Genomic DNA, 24,335 nt, shown 5'->3' on the forward strand with positions numbered 1-24,335 from the left:
TCTCTTTTTCCTGTTACCACAGTCTGAATGAAAACCTGACCCCAGCCCTGTATTCAATAGACTATCATAGCAATTAGGAAGTGGATATTTTGCCTGGCAGATCTAAGAATGTATTAGGGTTCAATTTTGATGCTTCCCCATACCTTGTCCAGTCTCTCAGCCACACTGTCTTCTCCTTTCTCCAGCAGAGCCTGCAACTGTCTCTCCTCCTCTAGGAGCTTCAGACGCCTGGTGTCTGCCTTCAACACAGCCTGGACCGCTGGGGTGTCATCCGCCATCACCTCTATGGAGATATGGAGAGCATGACAGGGTGTTAAAGGGAGAAAAGACGGTGGGGGTGAAGTGAGGGGTGTAGAGAGAGAGGGGGGGTAGAGAGAGAGGATAAGGGAAGGAGACAGAAAGAAAGGTATGATGGGGGGGTTCTTCAGAGGACAGGTGACATACCTTGCTCACAGAGCAGCACATCAATGTTAGGAGGGATACTGAGAGCTCTGTTGGCGATATGTTTCAGAAGCGTGGTCTTCCCCTTCCCGTTAGGTCCAACCAGACCGTAGCGTCTTCCTGCCACCACCAGGAGGTCTGCATTGACAAACAGCTCTTTCCCGTGAGCTGATATACTGAACCTCTCCAGCTGGATGAAACAAAGAGCAGCACATTAAAACACTGAAACCACCACAGGTGAACTCTGACACTCAGAACTTTAGGGCTTCCCAATTGACATTCAGTAAGGAATGGTTGAAGGGACTACCACCTCATACTCACACTGTGTGCTTACAAATAAACATTTAATACATAAAGTGCAATGTTTCAGTTACATAGACATTCAGCCATTTGATGAATCCCAACAACCATCCTCGTCCGTACAACCATTCTTCTTGTGTGTGATAAGATGTTACACTACATGACCAAAAGTATGTGGACACCTGCATGTCAAACATCTTACTCCAAAATCACGGGCATTAAGTTGGTCCCCTCCTTGCTGCTATAACAGCTTCCACTCTTCCAGGAAGGCTTTCCACTAGATGTTGGAACATTGCTGCAGGGACTTGCTTCCATTCAGCCACAAGAGCATTACTGAGGTGAGGCACTGATGTTGGGTGATTAGGCCTGGCTCCCAAAGGTGTTCGATGGAGTTGAGCTCAGGGCTCTGCGCAGTCCAGTCCTTCCACATCGATCTCGACAAACTATTTCTGTATGGACCTCGCTTTGTGCACAGGGGCACTGTCATGCTGAAACAGGAAGTTCCCCAAACTGTTGCCACAAAGTTGAAAGCACAGAATCGTCCAGAACGTCATTTTATGCTGTAGCATTAAGATTTCCCATCACTGGAACTAAGGGGCCTAGCCCGAACCATGAAAAACAGCCCCAGACCATTATTCCACCTCCACCAAACTTTAAAGTTGGCACTATGCATTGGGGCAGGTAGCTTTCTCCAAATCCAGCTTACTCCAGCGTGATTCATCTCTCCAGAGAACGCATTTCCACTGCTCCAGAGTCCAATGGCGGCGAGCTTTACACCACTCCAGCCGACACTTGTCATTGCGCATGGTGATCTTAGGCTTGGGTGCAGCTGCTCGGCCATGGAAACCCATTTCATGAAGCTCCCAACGCACAGTTCTTGTGCTGACGTTGGTTCCAGATAATTTTTATGCGTTACGCGCTTCAGCACTCGGCAGTCCCGTTCTGTGAGCTTGTGTGGACTACCACTTCGCGGCTGAGCCATTGTTGCGGCTAAACGTTTCCAATTCACAATAACAGCACTTACAGTTGACCATGACAGCTCGAGCAGGGCAGAAATTTGACGAACTGACTTGTTGGAAAGGTGGCATCCTATGACTGTGCCACGTAGAAATTCACTGAACTCTTCAGTACGGGCCATTCTACTGTCAATGTTTGTCTATGAAGATTGCATGGCTATGTGCTCGATTTTATACACCTGTCAGCAACGGGTGTGGTTGAAATAGCCGAATCCACTAATTTGAAGGGGTGTCTACATACTTTGTTTGTGCCTGTGTAATATAATATAAGAGAAAGATAGAGAGATGTGTGTCGATTGAGTCGAGTCCTATTGAGTTTATCTTCAGTAAAATAACTAGGTTCTATGTAGTTCTCGCAATTCTTCCGAATAAAAAAAACACTAGAAGAGTTGAGAGGGTCAGGTCACCTTGATATCTGATGCGTTCTCCAGCATGGCCTGTCTGGAAGACAACTCAGCCTGGGACACGGAGAAGTCTCCCTCAATGGCGTTGGCAGCACGCATACTGGCTACCTGCTTCTCATACTCAATCTAGAAACACAGCCACACACTTCCAATTAATAAAATTCTTCTGTCTCTGGTTTGGCCCAAAGGCGCTCAAAAGGTCAATATTTGTAGAGAATATACAGTACCAGTCAAAAGTTTGGACACACCTACTCATTTGAAGGTTTGTCTTTATTTTGACTATTTTCTACATTGTAGAATAATAGTGAAAACATCAAAACTATGAAATAACACATATGGAATCATGTAGTAACCAAAAAAGTATTAAACAAATATAAGATATATTTTAGATTATTCAAAGTAACCACCCTTTGCCTTGATGACAGCTTTGCACACTCTTGGCATTCTCTCAATGAGGTAGTCACCCGGAATGCTTTTCCAGCAGTCTTGAAGGAGTTCACACACATGCTGAGCACTTGTTGGCTGCTTTTCCTTCACTCTGCGGTCCAACTCATCACAAACCATCTCAATTTGGTTGAGGTCGGGTGATTGTGGAGGCCAGGTCATCTGATGCAGCACTCCATCACTCTCCTTGGTCAAGTAGCCCTTACACAGCCTGGAGGTGTGTTTTGGGTCATTGTCCTGTTGAAAAACAAATGATGGTCCCACTAAGCCCAAACCAGATGGGATGGCGTATCGCTGCAGAATGCTGTGGTAGCCATGCTGGTAAAGTGTGCCTTGAATTCTAAATAAATCACAAATAATGTCACCAGCAAAGGACCTCTACACCATCACACCTCCTCCATGCTTCACAGTGGGTACCACACATGCGGAGATAATCCGTTCACCTACTCGGGTGTCTCAAAAAGACACGGTGGTTGGAACCAGACCAAAGGACAGATTTCCACCGGTCTAATGTCCATTGCTTGTGTTTCTTGGCCCAAGCAAGTCTCTTCTTATTGGTGTCCCTTAGTAGTGGTTTCTTTGCAGCAATTCGACCATGAAGGCCTCATTCACGTAGTCTCCTCTGAACAGTTGGTGTGTCTGTTACTTGAACTCGGAAGCATTTATTGGTGCTGCAATTCGAGGTGCAGTTTTATGCCGATTTCTGAGGCTGGTAACTAATGAACTTATCCTCTGCAGCAACGGTAACTCTCAGTCTTCCTTTCCTGTGGCGGTCCTCATGAGAGCCAGTTTCATCATAGCGCTTGATGGTTTTTGTGACTGCACTTTCAAAGTTCTTGAAATTTTCCGGATTGACTGACCTTCGTGTCTTAAAGTAATGATGGACTGTCGTTTCTCTTTGCTTATTTGAGCTGTTCTTGCCATAATATGGACTTGGTCTATCAAATAGGGCTATCTTCTGTATACCTTGTCACAACACGACTGATTGGCTCAAACGCATTAAGGAAAGAAATTCCACTATTTAACTTTTAACTAGGCACACCTGTTAATTTAAATGAATTCCAGGTGACTACCTCATGAAGCAGGTTGAGAGAATGCCAAGCGTGTACAAATCTGTCATCAATGCAAAGGGTGGCCACTATGAAGAATCTAAAATATATTTTGATTTGTTTAACACTTTTTTGGTTACTACATGATTCCATGTGTGTCATTTCATAGTTTAGATGTCTTCACTATTATTCTACAATGTATAAAATAGTAAAAATAAAGAAAACCCTGGAATGAGTAGGTGTTCTAAAACTTTGATTGGTACTGTTACCATTTTCTTTTTCTTCTTCTTCTCCTTCTTGCTCATGTTGGCAAAGGGGTCGTCACCTTCCTCCTGCTCCTGCTCTGCTATCACGTCTTCAGCACACTGACAGTAGAGGGATGCAGACAGAGGGAGAGACAGTGAGTTAGACGTTCTAAGGTGGTTCTACATGCCATGTATGACCTTTCCATACAGCAGACTCAGATTAGACGATAAACACACACCTTCATTGTGTCATCTTCGTCGTCTTCAGCCTCTTCATCTTCGCTGCGCGGAGGGCGAGCAGGTTTGTTCATCCTCTGAATGGGACAAGTAACACAGCATTATGGTAATACAGAAACTACCCTGACAAGAGATAAAGTGCTACTGTGACCCACATACCGTGGTCATGCATTATATTGGCCAAGATAGTTTACAGGTGTGGATATTCAGACTTAGTCACACAGTACAGTGCATTCAGAAAGTATTCACACCCCTTGACTTTTTCAAAATGTTGTTACATCCTGAATTTAAAATGGATTAAATTGAGATTTTGGGTCACTGGCCTACACATAATACCAATGTCAAATTAATGAAAACAATGTAAAGCTGAAATGTCATGAGTCAATAAGTATTTAACCCCTTTTGTTACGGCAAGCCTAAATAAGTTCAGGAGTAAAAGTTTGCTTAACAAGTCACATGATAAGTTGCATGGACTGTGTGCAACAATAGTGTTTAATATGATTTTTTAATGACTACCCCATCTCTGTACCCCACACATACAATTATCTGTTAGGTCCCTCAGTCGAGCAGTGAATTTCAAACACAGATTCAACCATAATGACCAGGGAGGTTTTCCAATTCCTTGCAAAAGGCACCTATTGGTAGATGGGTAAATTAAAAAGCAGATATTGAATATCCCTTTGAGCATGGTGAAGATATTTACGCGTCGGATGATGTATCAATACACCCAGTCATTACAAAGATACAGGCTTCCTTCCTAACCAAATTGCCAGAGAGGAAGGAAACCACTCAGGGATTTCACCATGAGGCCAATGGTGACTTTAAAACAGTTTAATGGCTGTGACAGGAGAAAACTGAGGATGGATCAATAACATCGTAGTTACTCCACAATACTAACCTAATTGACAGAGTAAAAAGAAAGAAGCATGTACAGAACAAAAATATTCCAAAACATGCATCCTGCAACAAGGCACTAAAGTAATACTGCAGAAAATGTGGAAAAGCATTCACTTTTTTATCCTGAATACAAAGTGTTATGTTTGGGCAAATCCAATACATTACTGAGTATCTCTCTATATTTTCAAGCATACTGGTGGCTGCATCATGTTATGGGTATGCTTGTAATCGGCAAGGACTGGGGAGTTTTTCAGGATAGAAAAAGAAACCGAATGGAGCCAAGTACAGGCAAAATCCTAGAGGGAAACCTGGTTCAGTCTGCTTTCCACCAGACACTGGGAGACAAATTCACATTTCGGCAGGACAATCACCTAAAACACAAGGCCAAATCCACACTGGAGTTGCTTACCAAGTTACAGTTTCAACTTAAATCTACTTGAAAATCTATGGCAAGACCTGAAAATGGTTGTCTTTCATTGATCAAGAACCAACTTGACAGAGCTTGAAGAATAATGGGCAAATTGTTGCAAAATCCAGGTGTGGAACGCTCTTGGAGACTTACCCAGAAAGACTCACAGCTGTAATCACTGCAAAAGGTGCTTCAACAAAGTATTGACTCAGGGGTGTGAATAATTATGTAAGTGAGATATCTATATTTCATTTTCAATAAATTAGCTAAAATGTCTAAAAACATGTTTCACCTTGTCATTATAGGGTAGTGTGTGTAGATGTGTGAGATTAAACATTATAAATTCACACCATAATAAGAAAACATGGAATAAGTCAAGGTGTATGAATACTTTATGTAGGCACTGTATGTTGCTAACTCATTACATTTCCTATAGAATGCCATCCCTACATTCCAGAAGGAAAACTGTTTTACACAAAGTTTGTGTCGTTACCACTAGAGCTCATCACTCACCTTGGGCTGTTCCTTCTTGCCTTTCTTTGGCTGAGGCTTCTCGTCCTCCGCTTCATCCTCCTCAGTTGCCTAAATAAAAAATAAAAATAATACATTTGAAGTTGGAAATGTACATACACCTTAGCCGAATACATTTAAACTCAGTTATTCACAATTACAATTCCTGACATTTAATCCTCGTAAAAATTCCCTGTCTTAGGTCAGTTAGGATCACCACATTATTAATAATGTGAAATGTCAGAATAATAGAGAGAATGATTTATTTCAGCTTTTATTTCTTTCATCACATTCCCAGTGGGTCAGAAGTTTACATACACTCAATTAGTATTTGGGTGCATTGCCTTTAAATTGTGCAACTTGGGTCAAACGTTGCGGGTAGCCTTCCACAAGCTTCCCACAATAAGTTGGGTGAATTTTGGCCCATTCCTCCTGACAGGGCTAGAGTAACTGAGTCAGGTTTGTAGGCCTCCTTGCTCACACACGCCTTTTCAGTTCTGCCCACACATTTTCTATAGGATTGAGGTCAGGGCTTTGTGGTGGCCACTCCAATACCTTGACTTTGTTGTCCTTAAGCCATTTTGCCACAACTTTGGGAGTATGCTTGGGGTCATTGTCCATTTGGAAGACCCATTTGCGACCAAGAATGAATTTCCTGACGGATGTCTTGAGATGTTGCTTCAATATATCCACAATTTTCCTCCCTCATGATGCCATCTATTTCGTGAAGTACACCAGTCCCTCCTGCAACAAAGCACCCCCACAACATGATGCTGCCACCCCCGTGCTTCACGGTTGGGATGGTGTTCTTCGGCTTGCAAGCCTCCCCTTTCTCCTCCAAACATAATGATGGTCATTATGGCTAAACAGTTCTATTTTTGTTTCATCAGACCAGAGGACAATTCTCCAAAACGTACGATCTTTGTCCCCATCTGCAGTTGCAAACCGTCTGGCTTTTTTATGGCAGTTTTGGAGCAGTGGCTTCTTTCTTGCTGAGCGGCCTTTCAGGTTGTCGATAAAGGACTAATTTTACTTGTGGATATAGATACTTTTGTACCTGTTTCCTCCAGCATCTTCACAAGGTCCTTTGCTGTTGTTCTGGGATTGATTTGCACTTGTCGCAGCAAAGTACGTTCATCTCTAGGACACAGAACGCGTCTCCTTCCTAAGCGGTATGACGGCTGCGTGGTCCCATGGTGTTTATACTTGCGTACTATTGTTTGTACAGATGAACATGGTACCTTCACGCATTTGGAAATTGCTCCCAAGGATGAACCAGACTTGTGGAGGTCCACAATTTTTTTCTTAGTTCTTGGCTAATTTCTTTTGATTTTCCCATGATGTCAAGCAAAGAGGCACCGAGTTTGAAGGTAGGCCTTGAAATACATCCACAGGTACACCTCCAATTGACTCAATTGATGTCAGTTAGCCTATCAGAAGCTTCTAAAGCCATGACATAATTTTCTGGAATTTTCCAAGCTGTTTAAAGGCACAGTCAACTTAGTGTATGTAAACTTCTGACCCACTGAAATTGTGATATCGTGAAATATAAGTTAAATAATCTATCTGTAAACAATTGTTGAAAAATGACTTGTTTCATGCAAAAAGTAAATGTCCTGACCGACTTGCCAAAACTATAGTTTGTTAACAAGACATTTGTGGAGTGGTTGAAAAACGAGTTTTAAAGACTCCAACATAAGTGTATGTAAACTTCCGACTTCAACTATGTATGTATGTATGTATGTATGTATGTATGTATATATATATATATATATATATATAAATATATACTGTATAATAAAAAAGTGAGTCTCATTTAGTTCAACATAATGCTGAATCCCAAATCAATCAAGCCCTAGGATCTACTCTGTACTCCATAGATACTCCAGTAGATCTGAAATGACTAGATAGGCTTCGTGGAATTTTCACTATATTGCTTAGCCTATCAAAAGCCTGACCTTGGGTGCTGGTTTAGCCTCTGGTTTCTTGTTATTTTTCACAGCTGTCTTTTCATTCCCGTCTTTCTTTTCTCCCTCATCATCGGAGGGAGCCTGGTTTTATGTAGGAAAAAGGAGAGTGAGGCTCCATGTCTGGGAACAAGTGAGATCAGACAGTTACAGTGGGGAGAACAAGTATTTGATACACTGCCGATTTTGCAGGTTTTCCTACTTACAAAGCATGTAGAGGTCTGTAATTTTTATCATAGGTACACTTCAACTGTGAGAGACGGAATTTAAAACAAAAATCCAGAAAATCACATTGTATGATTTTTAAGTAATTAATTCGCATTTTATTGCATGACATAAGTATTTGATCACCTACCAACCAGTAAGAATTCCGGCTCTCACAGACCTGTTAGTTTTTCTTTAAGAAGCCCTCCTGTTCTCCACTCATTACCTGTATTAACTGCACCTGTTTGAACTCGTTACCTGTATAAAAGACACCTGTCCACCCACTCAATCAAACAGACTCCAACCTCTCCACAATGGCCAAGACCAGAGAGCTGTGTAAGGACATCAGGGATAAAATTGTAGACCTGCACAAGGCTGGGATGGGCTACAGGACAATAGGTAAGCAGCTTGGTGAGAAGGCAACAACTGTTGGCGCAATTATTAGAAAATGGAAGAAGTTCAAGATGACGGTCAATCACCCTCGGTCTGGGGCTCCATGCAAGATCTCACCTCGTGGGGCATCAATGATCATGAGGAAGGTGAGGGATCAGCCCAGAACTACACGGCAGGACCTGGTTAATGACCTGAAGAGAGCTGGGACCACAGTCTCAAAGAAAACCATTAGTAACACACTACGCCGTCATGGATTAAAATCCTGCAGCGCACGCAAGGTCCCCCTGCTCAAGCCAGCGCATGTCCAGGCCCGTCTGAAGTTTGCCAATGACCATCTGGATGATCCAGAGGAGGAATTGGAGAAGGTCATGTGGTCTGATGAGACATTAATAGAGCATTTTGGTCTAAACTCCACTCGCCGTGTTTGGAGGAAGAAGAAGGATTAGTACAACCCCAAGAACACCATCCTAACCGTGAAGCTTGGAGGTGGAAACATCATTCTTTGGGGATGCTTTTCTGCAAAGGGGACAGGACGACTGCACCGTATTGAGGGGAGGATGGATGGGGCCATGTATCGCGAGATCTTGGCCAACAACCTCCTTCCCTCAGTAAGAGCATTGAAGATGGGTCGTGGCTGGGTCTTCCAGCATGACAACGACACGAAGCACACAGCCATGGCAACTAAGGAGTGGCTCCGTAAGAAGCATCTCAAGGTCCTGGAGTGGCCTAGCCAGTCTCCAGACCTGAACCCAATAGAAAATCTTTGGAGGGAGCTGAAAGTCCGTATTGCCCAGCGACAGCCCCGAAACCTGAAGGATCTGGAGAAGATCTGTAGGGAGGAGTGGGCCAAAATCCCTGCTGCAGTGTGTGCAAACCTAGTCAAGAACTACAGGAAACGTATGATCTCTGTAATTGCAAACAAAGGTTTCTGTACCAAATATTAAGTTCTGCTTTTCTGATGTATCAAATACTTATGTCATGCAATAAAATGCGAATTAATTACTTAAAAATCATACAATGTGATTTTCTGGATTTTTGTTTTAAATTCCGTCTCTCACAGTTGAAGTGTACCTATGATAAAAATTACAGACCTCTACATGCTTTGTAAGTAGGAAAACCTGCAAAATCGGCAGTGTATCAAATACTTGTTCTCCCCACTGTATATTGTGTTGAGTATTTCAGTGGGTTAGATCTGCAGATATGAGGTCTATGAGAAAGAGAAAAGTAGTTAAATAAAGTGTTGTGAAATAAAAGGGAATAGATTGAGAGGGGAATGTGTTAGTGAACAATTTAAAATGTGCTGCTTTCCGTTATTAACCCTGTTGGATGGGGGGAGGGGGATGGTGGGGGAAAGAGTGTGTAGTAGGAGAATAAATCCATTCCATCACCCACCTTGGCTTTCGGTTTTGGCTTATCTTTTTTCTTGCCCTTATGCACCTTCTCAACCTCCTGTGTTAAAGTATTAAAGACGCAAAGACAAACACACAGATACACCAGTTCCTTAATATTAGAGATGTCCTTACACCAAAGCACAAAGTCGTTATGAAGAAAAATGACATGCTTGATTCAAATCATTCGATTCTAAGTGCCTTGCAAGCCCCAACATTTCTGGCCAATGCTAATTTGTCCAACACATGTAGATGAAATGCAATGAAAGGAAATGATGTAGGAATAAGGCTGTTACGGTGACCGTATTACCGCCACACCGGCAGTCAGGACTCATGACCGCAGTCAAATTCCACGTGACCGTTTAGGCACCGTAACTAGGCTTCTCCAAAACTGCGCTCTGATGCTGCTAATGGTCATTAGTAGACTACTTAACTTCCTAACTGCCAGTCGCTAATGGCCTTGCACTCTGATGTATTGCTCCTCTAATCACACTGACATCAACACAAATGAGATTTCTGAGATTTCCATCCCCAACAACAACATTTTCCATCAAGATAGAACTGCCAAAGGGGGAGGAGTTGCAATCTACTGCAGAGATTGACAGAACTTTGCAGGCTTACTTCCCAGGTCTATGCTCAAACAGTTTGAGCTTCTAATTTTTAAAATTAATCTCTACAGAAATAAATCTCTCACTGTTGCCACCTGTTATAGACCCCCCTCAGCTCCCAGTTGTAACCTGGACACCATATGTGAATTGATTGCCCCCCCATCTATCTTCAGAGTTCATTCTGGGATTCTAAACTGGGATATGCTTAACACCCCAGCAGTCCTACAATCTAAGCTAGATGCCCTCAATCTCACACAAATTATCAATGAACCCACCAGGTACAACCCTAAATCCGTAAACCCTCATAGATATTATCCTGACCAACTTGCCCTCCAAATACACCTCAGCTGTTTTCAGGATCTCAGCGATCACTGCCTCATTGCCTGCATCCGCTATGGGTCCGAGGTCAAATGACAACCCCTCTTCACTCTCAAACACTCCCTAAAACACTTCTGCGAGCAGGCCTTTCTAATCGACCTGGCCGGGTATCCTAGAAGGATATTGACCTCATCCCGTCAGTCGAGGATGCCTGGTGGTTCTTTAAAAGTAATTTGCTCACCATCTTAAATAAGCATGCTCCTTTCAAAAAATGTAGAACTAAGAACATATATCGGTAGGATGGTCAGTTTTACAAGGGTATGTTTGGCAGCATGAGTGAAGGATGCTTTGTTGCGAAATAGGAAGCCAATTCTAGATTTAACTTTGGATTGGAGATGTTTGATGTGAGTCTGGAAGGAGAGTTTACAGTCTAACCAGACACCTAGATATTTGTAGTTGTCTACATATTCTAAGTCAGAACCGTCCAGAGTAGTGATATTGGACGGGCGGGCAGGTGCAGGCAGCGATCGGTTGAAGAGCATGCATTTAGTTTTACTTGTATTTAAGAGCAATTAGAGGCCACGGAAGGAGAGTTGTATGGCATTGAAGCTCGTCTGGAGGGTTGTTAACACAGTGTCCAAAGAAGGGCCAGAAGTATACAGAATGGTGACATCTGCGTAGAGGTGGATCAGAGAATCACCAGCAGCAAGAGCGACATCATTGATGTATACAGAGAAGAGAGTCGGTCCAAGAATTGAACCCTGTGGCACCCCCATAGAGACACAGGCCCTCCGATTTGACACACTGAACTCTATCAGAGAAGTAGTTGGTGAACCAGGCGAGGCAATCATTTGAGAAACCAAGGCTATCGAGTCTGCCGATGAGGATGTGGTGATTGACAGAGTCGAAAGCCTTGGCCAGATCAATGAATACGGCTACACAGTATTGTTTCTTATCGATGGCGGTTAGGATATCGTTTAGGACCTATGACTGGAGACATTAGCAGAATCTTTTTTTATGCAAATGACAGGGTAGCCTACTCTGCTGACACTGACAAACAGATCAATAAAAACAATGTTGTCCATATAATAGGCCTATGAGAAGGGGAGACAAATACAATATGAGGTCCATCTAAACTGGAGAAGGAAACTGTCCCCCACTCCCCCAAAAAAGTAACACTGACCCAACAATGATAAATGGTGAATATAGGCAATCACCAAGGATGTTGCCGATGCTCTCCGCTGGTGCCAATAAGATAGGCTATACTGTTGTTCGCTCAATTAAGTTGAGAATTTTGATAACTAAAAAAAGACATTAGTATTTTACTTGTCTTCACTTTACAGCAATAACAATTTGCTTCCCAAACTATATTTCCCTGCGATAGTATTTTGAAATATTGCGATATGCCTGGCCCCTCTACATTTCAGACAGTCGCAACTCAACAATCTGCCCAAATTGTGTGCGTTGCCTTTCCTTCCGACTGAAGGCAATGCGATTTAAAACAATCCACTTTCTTTTTAAAGAAGCTAATGATCCACTGTGGCCAAATCATGCTTTAGTAGCCTATTTCAATGTATTTTGTTTCTGTAGAGACATGAGTAGGCTAATTAGGCTATATAATTTTGGCAATTTAATTCAATTTACTTTGGGAATAACTTCCCCTAGCCTTATGGACGCGCTGCCTATGCTTACATATTAAAAACTTAACCGTTTTATTTTGTGGGGCATTCTAAATCAAAAATGATTCCACCCATAGGCTACACGAAAAGACCAGATTCAATTAAGAATAGTCTGATGGGTGAGTATATTATCAAATGCTTGTCAAATTGTGAATGAGAGACTGATGAAGTGTGTGCAGCCTGCGCAAGAAACAGTGCAGAGCTCATGCCTTTCATGTAACTTTTTCAAATCATCATTAGAGTCGCATCATGCAGCCTGTATTAAAAATCAAAGCAAAAAGCCCAACGTTTGTATCACAACTAAAGTTGCATAAATAACCCTAAATTAAGCATATAGGAGGACCTGTTTCTTCTGCTCAACACAGAAAAGTCGCATGTGCGCACTCCCTCGGAAATCGTTAGCTGAATAAAATAGAAAGGATATTTTCTCCTACGTACAATTGTATTCTTCATACTATAAAATAATGCCACAGAATTCTAAGCAAATCTTGCCTGCTAAATGAACTAGTGTAGCCCACAGCCATATGGTATGGCTAGATTAGGGCCTAACATAAGGACAACTCAGAGTATGCTCTTCTGAAATAGGCTACATTTTCTTCATATCATGTTTCTTTAGACCCGTCTAAAATAAACAAATTGATTTATTGTGATGGTGTAGGCTATAGTAAATGGATTTATTAGACTTTTTAAAATGTAGATGTTCCAACGGTCGGCATCAGTAGCTTGTAGGCTATGTGTGGACGACAGAAGATGCTAAACATGTTTATGTTAATTAACAGTCACTTACCATGAGACTGGCAGTTATTTGCATGACAATCACCAGCTGAGAAAATTTCATGACCGCAACAGCCCTATGTAGGAATAACGAAGAATATGGATGTAAAAGCCTATTCTCCCTCAGAAAACTAAAAAGATTTGGCATGGGTCCTGAGATCCTCAAAAGGTTCTACAGCTGCAACATTGAGAGCATCCTGACCGGTTGCATCACTGCCTGGTACGGCAATTCCTCGGCCTCCGACCGCAAGGCACTACAGAGGGTAGTGCGTACGGCCCAGTACATAACTGGGGCTAAGCTGCCTGCCATCCAGGACCTCTACACCAGGCGGTCAGAGGAAGGCCCTAAAAATTGCCAAAGACCCCAGCCACCCCAGTCATAGACTGTTCTCTCTACTACCGCATGGCATGCGGTACCGGAGTGCCAAGTCTAGGACAAAAAGGCTTCTCAATAGTTTTTACCCCCAAGCCATTAGACTCCTGAACAGGTAATCAAATGACTACCCGGACTATTTGCATTCTGTGCCCCCCCCAACCCCTCTTTTACGCTGCTGCTCCTCTCGGTTTATCATATATGCATAGTCACTTTAACTATACATTCATGTACAGTTGTAGCTAAAAGTTTTGAGAATTACACAAATATTAATTTCCACAAAGTTTGCTGATTCAGTGTTTAGATATTTTTGTCCGATGTTACTATGGAATACTGAAGTATAATTACAAGCATTTCATACCTGTCAAAGGCTTTAATTGACAATTACTTGAAGTTGATGCAAAGAGCCAATATTTGGAGTGTTGACCATTCTTTTTCAAGACCTCTGCAATCCGCCCTGGCATGCTGTCAATTAACTTCTAGGCCACATCCTGACTGATGGCAGCCCATTCTTGCATAATCAATGCTTGGAGTTTGTCAGAATTTGTGGGGTTTTGTATGTCCACCCGCCACTTGATGATTGACCACAAGTTCTCAATGGGATTAAGGTCTGGGGAGTTTCCTGGCCATGGACCCAAAATATCGATGTTTTGTTCCCCGAGCCACTTAGTTATCACTTTTTCCTTCTGGCAAGGTGCTCCATCATGCTGGAAAATGCATTGTTCGTAACCAAACTGTTCCTGGATGGTTGGGAGAAGTTGCTCTCGGAGGATGTGTTGGTACCATTCTTCATTCATGGCTGTGTTCTTAGGCAAAATTGTGAGTGGGCCCACTCCTTTGGCTGAGAAGCAATGCCACACATGAATGGTCTCAGGATGCTTAACTGTTGGCATGACACAGGACTGATGGTAGCGCTCACCTTGTCTTCTCCGGACAAGCTTTTTTCCGGATGCCCCAAACAATCGGAAAGGGGATTCATCAGAGAAAATTACTTTACCCCAGTCCTCAGCAGTCCAATCCCTGTACCGTTTGCAGATTATCAGTCTGTCCCTGATGTTTTTCCTGGAGAGAAGTGGCTTCTTTGATGCTCTTCGTTACACCAGGCCATCCTCCAAAAGTCTTCGCCTCACTGTGCGTGCAGATGCACTCACCTGCTGCCTGCTGCCATTCCTGAGCAAGCTCTGTACTGGTGGTGCCCTGATCCCGCAGCTGAATTAACTTTAGGAGATGGTCCTGGCGCTTGCTGGACTTTCTTTGGCGCCCTGAAGCCTTCTTCACAACAATTGAACCGCTCTCCTTCAAGTTCTTGATGATCCGATAAATGATTTAGGTGCAATCTTACTGGCAGCAATATCCTTGCCTGTGAAGCCTTTTTTGTGCAAAGCAATGATGACGGCACGAATTTCCTTGCAGGTAACCATGATTGACAGAGGAAGAACAATGATTCCAAGCACCACCCTCCTTTTGAAGCTTCCAGTCTGTTATTCGAACTCAATCAGCATGACAGAGTGATCTCCAGCCTGGTCCTCGTCAATACTCACACCTGTGTTAACGAGAGAATCACTGACATGATGTCAGCTGGTCCTTTTGTGGCAGGGCTGAAATGCAGTGGAAATGTTTTTTGGGGGATTCAGTTCATTTGCATGGCAAAGAGGGACTTTGCAATTAATTGCAATTCATCTGATCACTCTTCATAACATTCTGGAGTATATGCAAATTGCCATCATACAAACTGAGGCAGCAGACTTTCTGAAAATTAATATTTGTATCATTCTCAAAACTTTTGGCCACGACTGTACATACTACCTCAATTGGCCCGACCAACCAGTGCTCCCGCACATTGGCTAACCGGGCTATCTGCATTGTGTCCCGCCATCCACCAACCCCTCTTTTACGCTACTCTCTGTTCATCATATATGCAGTCACTTTAACCATATCTACATGTACATACTACCTCAATCAGCCTGACTAACCGGTGTCTGTGTATAGCCTCGCTACTGTTATTTTCAACTGTCTTTTTACTGTTGTTTTATTTCTTTACTTACCTATTGTTCACCTAATACCTTTCTTGCACTATTGGTTAGAGCCTGTAAGTAAACATTTCACTCTAAGGTCTACCTACACCCGTTGTATTCAGCGCACGTGACAAATAAACTTTGATTTGAACATGTGTAGCTATTATTGTGAGTCTGTGATGAAATCCAAAAGACAGTAGAAAAGGAACAGGAAGGAACAGTACGAGGAGGGGTGGGATGGAATGGGGTGGATGAATTAGTAAACAGCAACACAAACACTTTCTTAGAGCTCCCTGGAACTCTAAAACACGAGGTTAGTATCAATAGAATCCACATTCAGATTTAGAACACGACACACAAACATAACAGACCCCACGCACCTTATTCACCAGTCTCTCATCATCACCACCATCATCATCATCACTGTCTCCCTGACTGAGAGCTGCAAAGATGTTCCCACCCTGAGACAACAAATACAATTTAAAAGTGGATTATAGTGTATTCTACCCCAAAAATGTAATAGAACGGAGTGATCAAGACTGTAAAGACTGGCAATATAGTGATCAAGACTGTAAAGACTGGCGATATAGTGATCAAGACTGTAAAGACTGGCGATATAGTGATCAAGACCGATGCATGCACAACATGCTCACCTTATTTCCCTTGCCTTTTCCAGGGGCCACAACTGGGATGAGAAAGAGAGCGAGCAAGAGAGAGAGTGAGCAAAGTTGATGAAAGGCTAGCTAGGCCATCAACACTGAGCATTTCCAGCTTGAAATGTAGACATTTGTTTGACAGACTAAGCAGTCAACTTACATTCCTCTTCCTCGTCCTCGCTGGCTTGCACTGACAGCTTCTTCAGTTTCTCCATCATATCCTCGTCATCATCATCGTCTCCCTCCCCACTTCTACCTTTCCGCCGGTCTTTCTTTTTCTTCTGAGACCGATAGCAAAATAGATTAGACAGGCATTATGGTTCACATGACTACTAGGGCTAGGTATTAGCAGGGAGGGACCACACGATACATATCACAATTATATATACACATATCACAATTATATATATATATATATATATATATATATATATATATATATATATATATATATATATATATATCTCACATATACATACATAAACACACACAAACGAAAAAGTATGTGAACCCTTTGGAATTACCTGGATTTCTGCATAAATTGGTCATCACATTTGATCTGATCTTCATCTTAAGTCACAACAATTGACAAACAGTGTGCTTACATTAATAACACACAAATAATTTGATTTCTTGTCTATATTAAATACATAATTTAAACATTCACAGTGTAGGTTGGGAAAAGTATGTGAACCCCTAGGCTAATGACTTCAAAAGCTAATTGGAGTCAGGAGTCAGCTAACCTGGACTACAATCAATAAGACGAGATTGGAGATGTTGGTTAGAGCTGCCTTGCCCTATATAAAAATAAAAAAATAAAATTGAGTTTGCTATTCACAAGAAGCATTGCCTGATGTGAACAGTGCCTCGAACAAAAGAGATCTCAGAAGACCTAAGTTTAATAGTTGTTGACTTGCATAAAGCTGGAAAGGGTTACAAAAGTATCTCTAAAAGCCTTGATGTTCATCAGTCCACGGTAAGACCAATTGTCTATAAATGGAAAAAGTTCAGCACTGTTGCTACTCTCCCTAGGAATGGCCATCCTGCAAAGATGACTGCAAGAGCACAGCGCAGAACACTCAATGAAGTTAAGAAGAATCCTAGTGTGTCTGCTGAAGACTTATCTGTCTGCTGTGTCTGCTGAAGATTTATAATATCTGGAACATGCTAACATCTCTGTTGACGAGTCTACGATACGTAAAACACTAAACAAGCATGGGGTTCATGGGAGGACACCACGAAAGAAGCCACTGGCAAAATATTCTGTGGACAGATTAAACTAAAGTTGAGTTGTTTGGAAGGAACACACAACACTATCTGTGGAGAAAAAAAAGGCACAGCACACCAACATCAAAAACTCCTCCCAACTGTAAAGTATGGTGGATGGAGCATCATGGTTTGGGGCTGCTTTGCTGCCTTAGCAAGCTGTCCAGGCCCGATCATGTGGAAAAATTAATTACCAAGTTTATCAAGACATTTTGCAGGAGAATGTAATGCTATCTGTCCGCCAATTGAAGCTCAACAGAAGTTGGGTGATGCAACAGGACAACAACCCAAAACACAGAAGTAAATCAGCAACAGAATGGCTTCAACAGAAGAAAATACGCCTTCTGAAGTGGCCATTCAGAGTCCTGACCTCAACCCGATTGAGCTGCTGTGGCATGACCTCAAGAGAGCAGTTCACACACACCATACATCCCAAGAATATTGCTTAACTGAAACAGTTTTGTAAAGAGGAATGGTCCAAAATTCCTCCTGACTGTTGTGCAGGTCTGATCCGCAACTACAGAAAACGTTTGGTTGAGGTTATTGCTGCAAAAGAAGGGTCAAACAGTTATTAAATCCAAGGGATCACATACTTTTCCCACCCTGTACTGTGAATGTTTACACAGTGTGTTCAATAAAGACATGAAACATATAATTTGTGTGTTATTAGTTTAAGCAGACTGTGTTTGTCCATTGTTGTGACCTAGATGAAGATCTCATTTTATTACCAATTTATGCAGATGTGCAGGTATTTCCAAAGGGTTCACATACATTTTCTTGCCACTGTATATATACACACACACACACACATATACACACACAGCACATTCAGCAAGTATTCAGACCCCTTTACTTTTTCCACATTTTGTGACGTTACAGCCTTATTCTGAAATGGATTAAATAAAAGTTCCCCCTCAATCTACACACAATACCCCATAATGACCAAGCAAAAACAGGTATTTAGAAATGTTTGCAAATTTATAAAAATTTCTAAAAATGTAACTTATTTACATAAGTGTTCAGACCCTTTGCTACGAGACTTGAAATTGAGCTCAAGTTTCTACAACTTGATTGGCATCCACCTATAGTAAATTAAATTGATTGGACATGATTTGGAAAGGCACACACCTGTCTATATAAAGGTCCCACAGTTGACAGTGCATGTCAGAGCAAAAACCAAGGCATGGGGTGGAAGGAATTGTCCATTGAGCTCCGAGACAGGATTGTGTCGAGGCACAGATCTGGGGAAGGGTACCAAAAAAAATGTCTGCAGCATTGAAGGTCCCCAAGAACACAGTGGCTTCCATCATTCTTAAATGGAAGAAGTTTGGATCCACCAAGACTCTTCCTAGAGCTGGCCGCCCGGCCAAACTGTGCAATCGGGGGAGAACGGCCTTGATCAGGGAGGTGACCAAGAACCCGATGGTCACTCTTGACAGAGCACCAGAATTCCTCTGTGGAGTTGGGCGAAAATTCCAGAAGGACAACCATCTCTTTGCAGCACTCCACCAATCAGGGCTTTATGGTAGAGTGGCCAGCCCCTCAGTAAAAGGCACGACAGCCACATGACAGCACAAAGTACAGAGATCCTTGATGAAAACCTGCTCCGGGGCCTCCCAAATGGCGCAGTGGTCTAAGACACTGCATCGCAGTGCTAGCTGTGCCACTAGAGATTCTGGGTTTGAGTCGAGGCTGTCGCAGCCGGCAACGACCGGGAGACCCATGGGGTGGCGCACAATTGGCCCAGTGTCATCCGGGTTAGGGGAGGGTTTGGCCTGCAGGGATGTTCTTGTCCCATCGCGCACTAGCGACTTCTGTGGCGGGCCGGGCGCAGTGCATGCTTACACGATCACCAGGTGTAGGGTGTTTCCTCCGACACATTTGTGCGGCTGGCTTCCGGGTGAAGCGTCATTGTGTTAAGAAGCAGTGCGGCTTGGATGGGTTGTGTTTCGAAGGACACACGGTTCTCGACATTCGCCTCTTCTGAGTCCGTGTGGGAGTTGCAGCAATGGGACAAGACTAACTACCAAAACCATACCACGGGAAAAATATATATATTTTTTTAAATAAAGAATTTACAAAAAAAGAACCTGCACCATAGTGCTCAGGACCTCAGACTGGGGTGAAGGTTCACCTTTCAAAAGCACAACAACCCTAAGCACACAGCCAAGACAATGCAGGAGTGGCTTTGGGACAAGTCTCTGAATGTCCTTGAGTGGCCCAGCCAGGGACCGGACTTGAATCCGATCGAACATCTCTGGAGAGACCTGAAAATAGCTGTGCAGCGACGCTCCCCTTCCAACCTGACAGAGCTTGAGAGGATCTGCAGAGAAGATTGGGAAAACTCTCCAAACACAAGTGTGCCAAGCTTGTAGCGTCATACCCAAGAAGACTCGAGGCTGTAATCACTGCCAAAGGTGCTTCAACAAAGTACTGAGTAAACAGTCTGAATACTTATTTAAATTATATATTTAAGTTTATTTTTAATCAATTTGTAAAAATGTCTAAACCTGTTCTTGCTTTGTCATTATGGGGTATTGTGTGTAGATTGATGGGCACACACATCCCTGGGTCACTCCTCTTTTCAGTTTGCTGCAACCAACCTGAGCTGCAACCAACCCTCAAACTGGACAGTTTTATCTCAATCTCTTCATTCAAACACTCAATCATGGACACCCTTACTGACAGTTGTGGCTGCTTTGTATGATGTACACTGCTCAAATAAATTAAGGGAACACTTAAACAACACAATGTAACTCCAAGTCAATCACACTTCTGTGAAATCAAACTGTCCACTTAGGAAGCAACACTGATTGACAATACATTTCACATGCTGTTGTGCAAATGGAATAGACAACAGGTGGAAATTATAGGCAATTAGCAAGACACCTCCAATAAAGGAGTGGTTCTGCAGGTGGTGACCACAGACCACTTCTCAGTTCCTATGCTTCCTGGCTGATGTATTGGTCACTTTTGAATGCTGGCGGTGCTTTCACTCTAGTGGTAGCATGAGACGGAGTCTACAACCCACACAAGTGGCTCAGGTAGTGCAGCTCATCCAGGATGGCACATCAATGCGAGCTGTGGCAAGAAGGTTTGCTGTGTCTGTCAGCGTAGTGTCCAGAGCATGGAGGCGCTACCAGGAGACATGCCAGTACATCAGGAGACGTGGAGGAGGCCGTAGGAGGGCAACAACCCAGCAGCAGGACCGCTACCTCCGCCTTTGTGCAAGGAGGAGCAGGAGGAGCACTGCCAGAGCCCTGCAAAATGACCTCCAGCAGGCCACAAATGTGCATGTGTCTGCTCAAACGGTCAGAAACAGACTCCATGAGGGTGGTATGAGGGCCCGACGTCCACAGGTGGGGGTTGTGCTTACAGCCCAACACCGTGCAGGACGTTTGGCATTTGCCAGAGAACACCAAGATTGGCAAATTCGCCACTGGCGCCCTGTGCTCTTCACAGATGAAAGCAGGTTCACACTGAGCACGTGACAGACGTGACAGAGTCTGGAGACGCCGTGGAGAACGTTCTGCTGCCTGCAACATCCTCCAGCATGACCGGTTTGGCGGTGGGTCAGTCATGGTGTGGGGTGGCATTTCTTTGGGGGGCCGCACAGCCCTCCATGTGCTCGCCAGAGGTAGCCTGACTGCCATTAGGTACCGAGATGAGATCCTCAGACCCCTTGTGAGACCATATGCTGGTGCGGTTGGCCCTGGGTTCCTCCTAATGCAAGACAATGCTAGACCTCATGTGGCTGGAGTGTGTCAGCAGTTCCTGCAAGAGGAAGGAATTGATGCTATGGACTGGCCCGCCCGTTCCCCAGACCTGAATCCAATTGAGCACATCTGGGACATCATGTCTCGCTCCATCCACCAACGCCACGTTGCACCACAAACTGTCCAGGAGTTGGCGGATGCTTTTGTCCAGGTCTGGGAGGAGATCCCTCAGGAGACCATCCGCCACCTCATCAGGAGCATGCCCAGGCGTTGTAGGGAGGTCATACAGGCACGTGGAGGCCACACACACTACTGAGCCTCATTTTGACTTGTTTTAAGGACATTACATCAAAGTTGGATCAGCCTGTAGTGTGGTTTTCCACTTTAATTTTGAGTGTGACTCCAAATCCAGACCTCCATGGGTTGATAAATTTGATTTCCATTGATAATTTTTGTATGATTTTGTTGTCAGCACATTCAACTATGTAAAGAAAAAAGTATTTAATAAGAATATTTCATTCATTTAGATCTAGGATGTGTTATTTTAGTGTTCCCTTTATTTTTTTGAGCAGTGTATTTTTGTCTCTACCTTCTTGACCTTTGTGCTGTTGACTTTGCCCAATAATGTTTGTACCATGTTTTGTGCTGCTACCATGTTGTTGTCATGTTGTGTTGCTACCATGCTGTGTTGTCATGTGTTGCTGTCTTGTTATGTTGTTGTCTTAGGTCTCTCTTTAGGTAGTGTCTCTCTTGTTGTGATGTGTGTTATGTCCTATATTTATATTGTATTTATTTTTAATCCCAGTCCCCACAGGAGGCATTTTGCCTTTTGGTAGGCCGTCATTGTAAATAAGAATTTGTTCTTAATACTGACTTGCCTAGTTAAATAAAGGTTAAATAAATAGAATAGGGGGGAACACTTTAATCAACTTTAGAATAAGGCTGTAATGTAACAAAATGTGGAAAAAAGTCAAGGGGTCTGAATACTTCCCGAATGCACTGTATATATATCATGGTTCTCTATGCATTGTAGATTTGACACTGCAAGCTAGCTACCACTCTGGCTAGTAGTGGCTACATATAACCAACCTCCCCAAACGCTTCAAGCTCATCTACTGTCTTTCAAGAGAGCAAATTGGGTGGGAAGGAGGCAACAACAACAAAAAATTATGCAAAAGGTAGATTTATTCATGTCAATATATCCCCAGACATTGTGTTATTGATACAGTATTGCAAAAAGTATCAATCCACCTTAAAATAGCCTATATGATATCTCTGTAGTAGTTAAGGAATAGAATTACCTGCTTTCCTTGAGTCTCTTTCAGCACAGGTTCATCCTCCTTCTCAGTTTTGTTATCTGTGGCCAGCTCATCAAAGAACTGTGTGAGAACAATGTTGACACATTTTATTAAAATGTTCACATTGCCGATTACATTTTCTTTCTCGCCACATTCAACTAACTCAAAATATCCACTTGAGGTATAACTACTCACACTCTTCTTGCCCTTCTTATCCTTCTTTCCTTTCTTTACTGATTTTTCTGAAAAGAGGGGAGATAAATTGGAGGTACAAAGATGAGCAAGTTGGTCATCAACATATGGATCCACTGAATGACAAAAGAGAGCGGCCAAATGAGCCAGAGGGGAGGCAACGCCTTTTACAAGGGGAGCATAGGGGTGGCACATTTTCAGAATGACTTTTGGCAACACAGCAGTTCTTCAAACAATGCATACTAGCTATGACCTAACTATCTAACTAGCTAGCCTTCATGACTTGAATGATAAATTAAATACTAGCTACTACCCCGAGTTTATTAACGTTACTCTTCCTCAAACGACCCGTCACTATTTTAAATGTCGAGCTGTCAAGTAGAGAGAACAAGGAATAATTTGTCTGACACAATTACATGGCATGTTGTGTTGCTACCATGCTGTGTTGTCATGTGTTGCTGCCATGCTACGTTGTCGGCATAGGTCTCTCTTTATGTAGTGTTGTCTCTCTTGTCGTGATGTGTTTTGTCCTATATTTTTATTTAATATGTTTTTATTTTTAATCCCAGCCCGCAGGTCTTTTGCCTTTTGGTAGGCCGTCATTGTAAATAAGACTTTGTTCTTAACTGACTTGCCTAGTTAAAAAATATGGCACTGCATCATTTTCACAGCATTGATAGCAAGCTGTTAACGAACGTAGCTTCCAACTAGCTAGTGAACCATCACTAATGTCACACTATGTTGTCAAAATACACCATATCGCATGACAGCCAGGACAGTTACTTGTTAATCAAAGATCACTGACTGAGGCACATTAGCTAGCTAACAACGTTTTATCTTAGCTAACAGTCTATTGTAACGGCTGGAAAAGACTCAGTTGTAACCATTAGCTTAGTTGCTGGCAGCAATTAGATACCTGCCACCGCTGATGGTGCTACTGCTCTCTCTTCTCCTTCCCATTCTGCGTCTTCTTTCGCTTTCTTGGGCATTTTTTGCTATTTATTTATACGGATATTAACAGAAAACCAACGACTTTGTCTTAAAAAAAAAAACTTGAAACCGGTGGTAAGAGTGGCTGTCAGAGAAGAACAAGTGTTTTATCACAACACACGCGGCTTGAGATTTTTCCATTCGAAGACGTAACGACAGCACCACTGAGTTTCAGTCTCCGGTTGACGTGTGAATAATGAGTAAAGCAATATTTCACAGCGCCACTGGTAGGTTTGTCCAAGAATTGTAGTCGCTAGCGAGCAAAAAAGCTTTTAATAGTGAAATAATATGTTTTTGCATGCATAGGATAGGTCTTACAGAATTATATATTTTCTCACTATATGGCTTGAAAGTTTCATTAAAAAGGTAGTCAAGAAAAAGAACTACAAAACAAATGTACAGCAGATTTCGATGTATTACTATATACAAAATATACAAATATAAAATATACAAAATATTGCCTATAATTTTATAACATTTATTGATAACGATTGATATCGATTTATTCATTCTGCATCTAATGAAATGCACATTTTCCACCAATCA

At 42.7% G+C, this 24,335-nt stretch overlaps 1 protein-coding gene across 2 annotated transcripts in view; it reads right to left on the reverse strand.

The window, feature by feature from the left end:
- LOC139554954 (ATP-binding cassette sub-family F member 1-like) overlaps positions 1–24,014 on the reverse strand; it is a 34,511-nt gene extending 10,497 nt beyond the window's left edge. The window contains exons 1-14 of one of the 2 annotated variants that reach the window (XM_071368266.1): positions 23,716–24,014; positions 22,803–22,849; positions 22,611–22,688; positions 16,488–16,608; positions 16,325–16,356; positions 16,052–16,132; positions 9,909–9,965; positions 7,911–8,003; positions 5,956–6,024; positions 4,139–4,213; positions 3,924–4,019; positions 2,165–2,287; positions 445–631; positions 144–283 (exon numbers count right to left, since the gene is read on the reverse strand). In XM_071368266.1, the coding sequence (XP_071224367.1) occupies positions 144–283; positions 445–631; positions 2,165–2,287; positions 3,924–4,019; positions 4,139–4,213; positions 5,956–6,024; positions 7,911–8,003; positions 9,909–9,965; positions 16,052–16,132; positions 16,325–16,356; positions 16,488–16,608; positions 22,611–22,688; positions 22,803–22,849; positions 23,716–23,788 (1,272 nt within the window). In that variant the 5' untranslated portion in view covers positions 23,789–24,014. The remainder of the gene's footprint in view (positions 1–143; positions 284–444; positions 632–2,164; positions 2,288–3,923; positions 4,020–4,138; positions 4,214–5,955; positions 6,025–7,910; positions 8,004–9,908; positions 9,966–16,051; positions 16,133–16,324; positions 16,357–16,487; positions 16,609–22,610; positions 22,689–22,802; positions 22,850–23,715) is intronic. The other variant, XM_071368268.1, reaches the window with a different exon arrangement.
- Between the last annotated feature and the right edge of the window lie 321 nt (positions 24,015–24,335).

Source organism: Salvelinus alpinus, chromosome 26 (assembly GCF_045679555.1).
Source record: "Salvelinus alpinus chromosome 26, SLU_Salpinus.1, whole genome shotgun sequence".
NCBI lineage: Eukaryota > Metazoa > Chordata > Actinopteri > Salmoniformes > Salmonidae > Salvelinus > Salvelinus alpinus.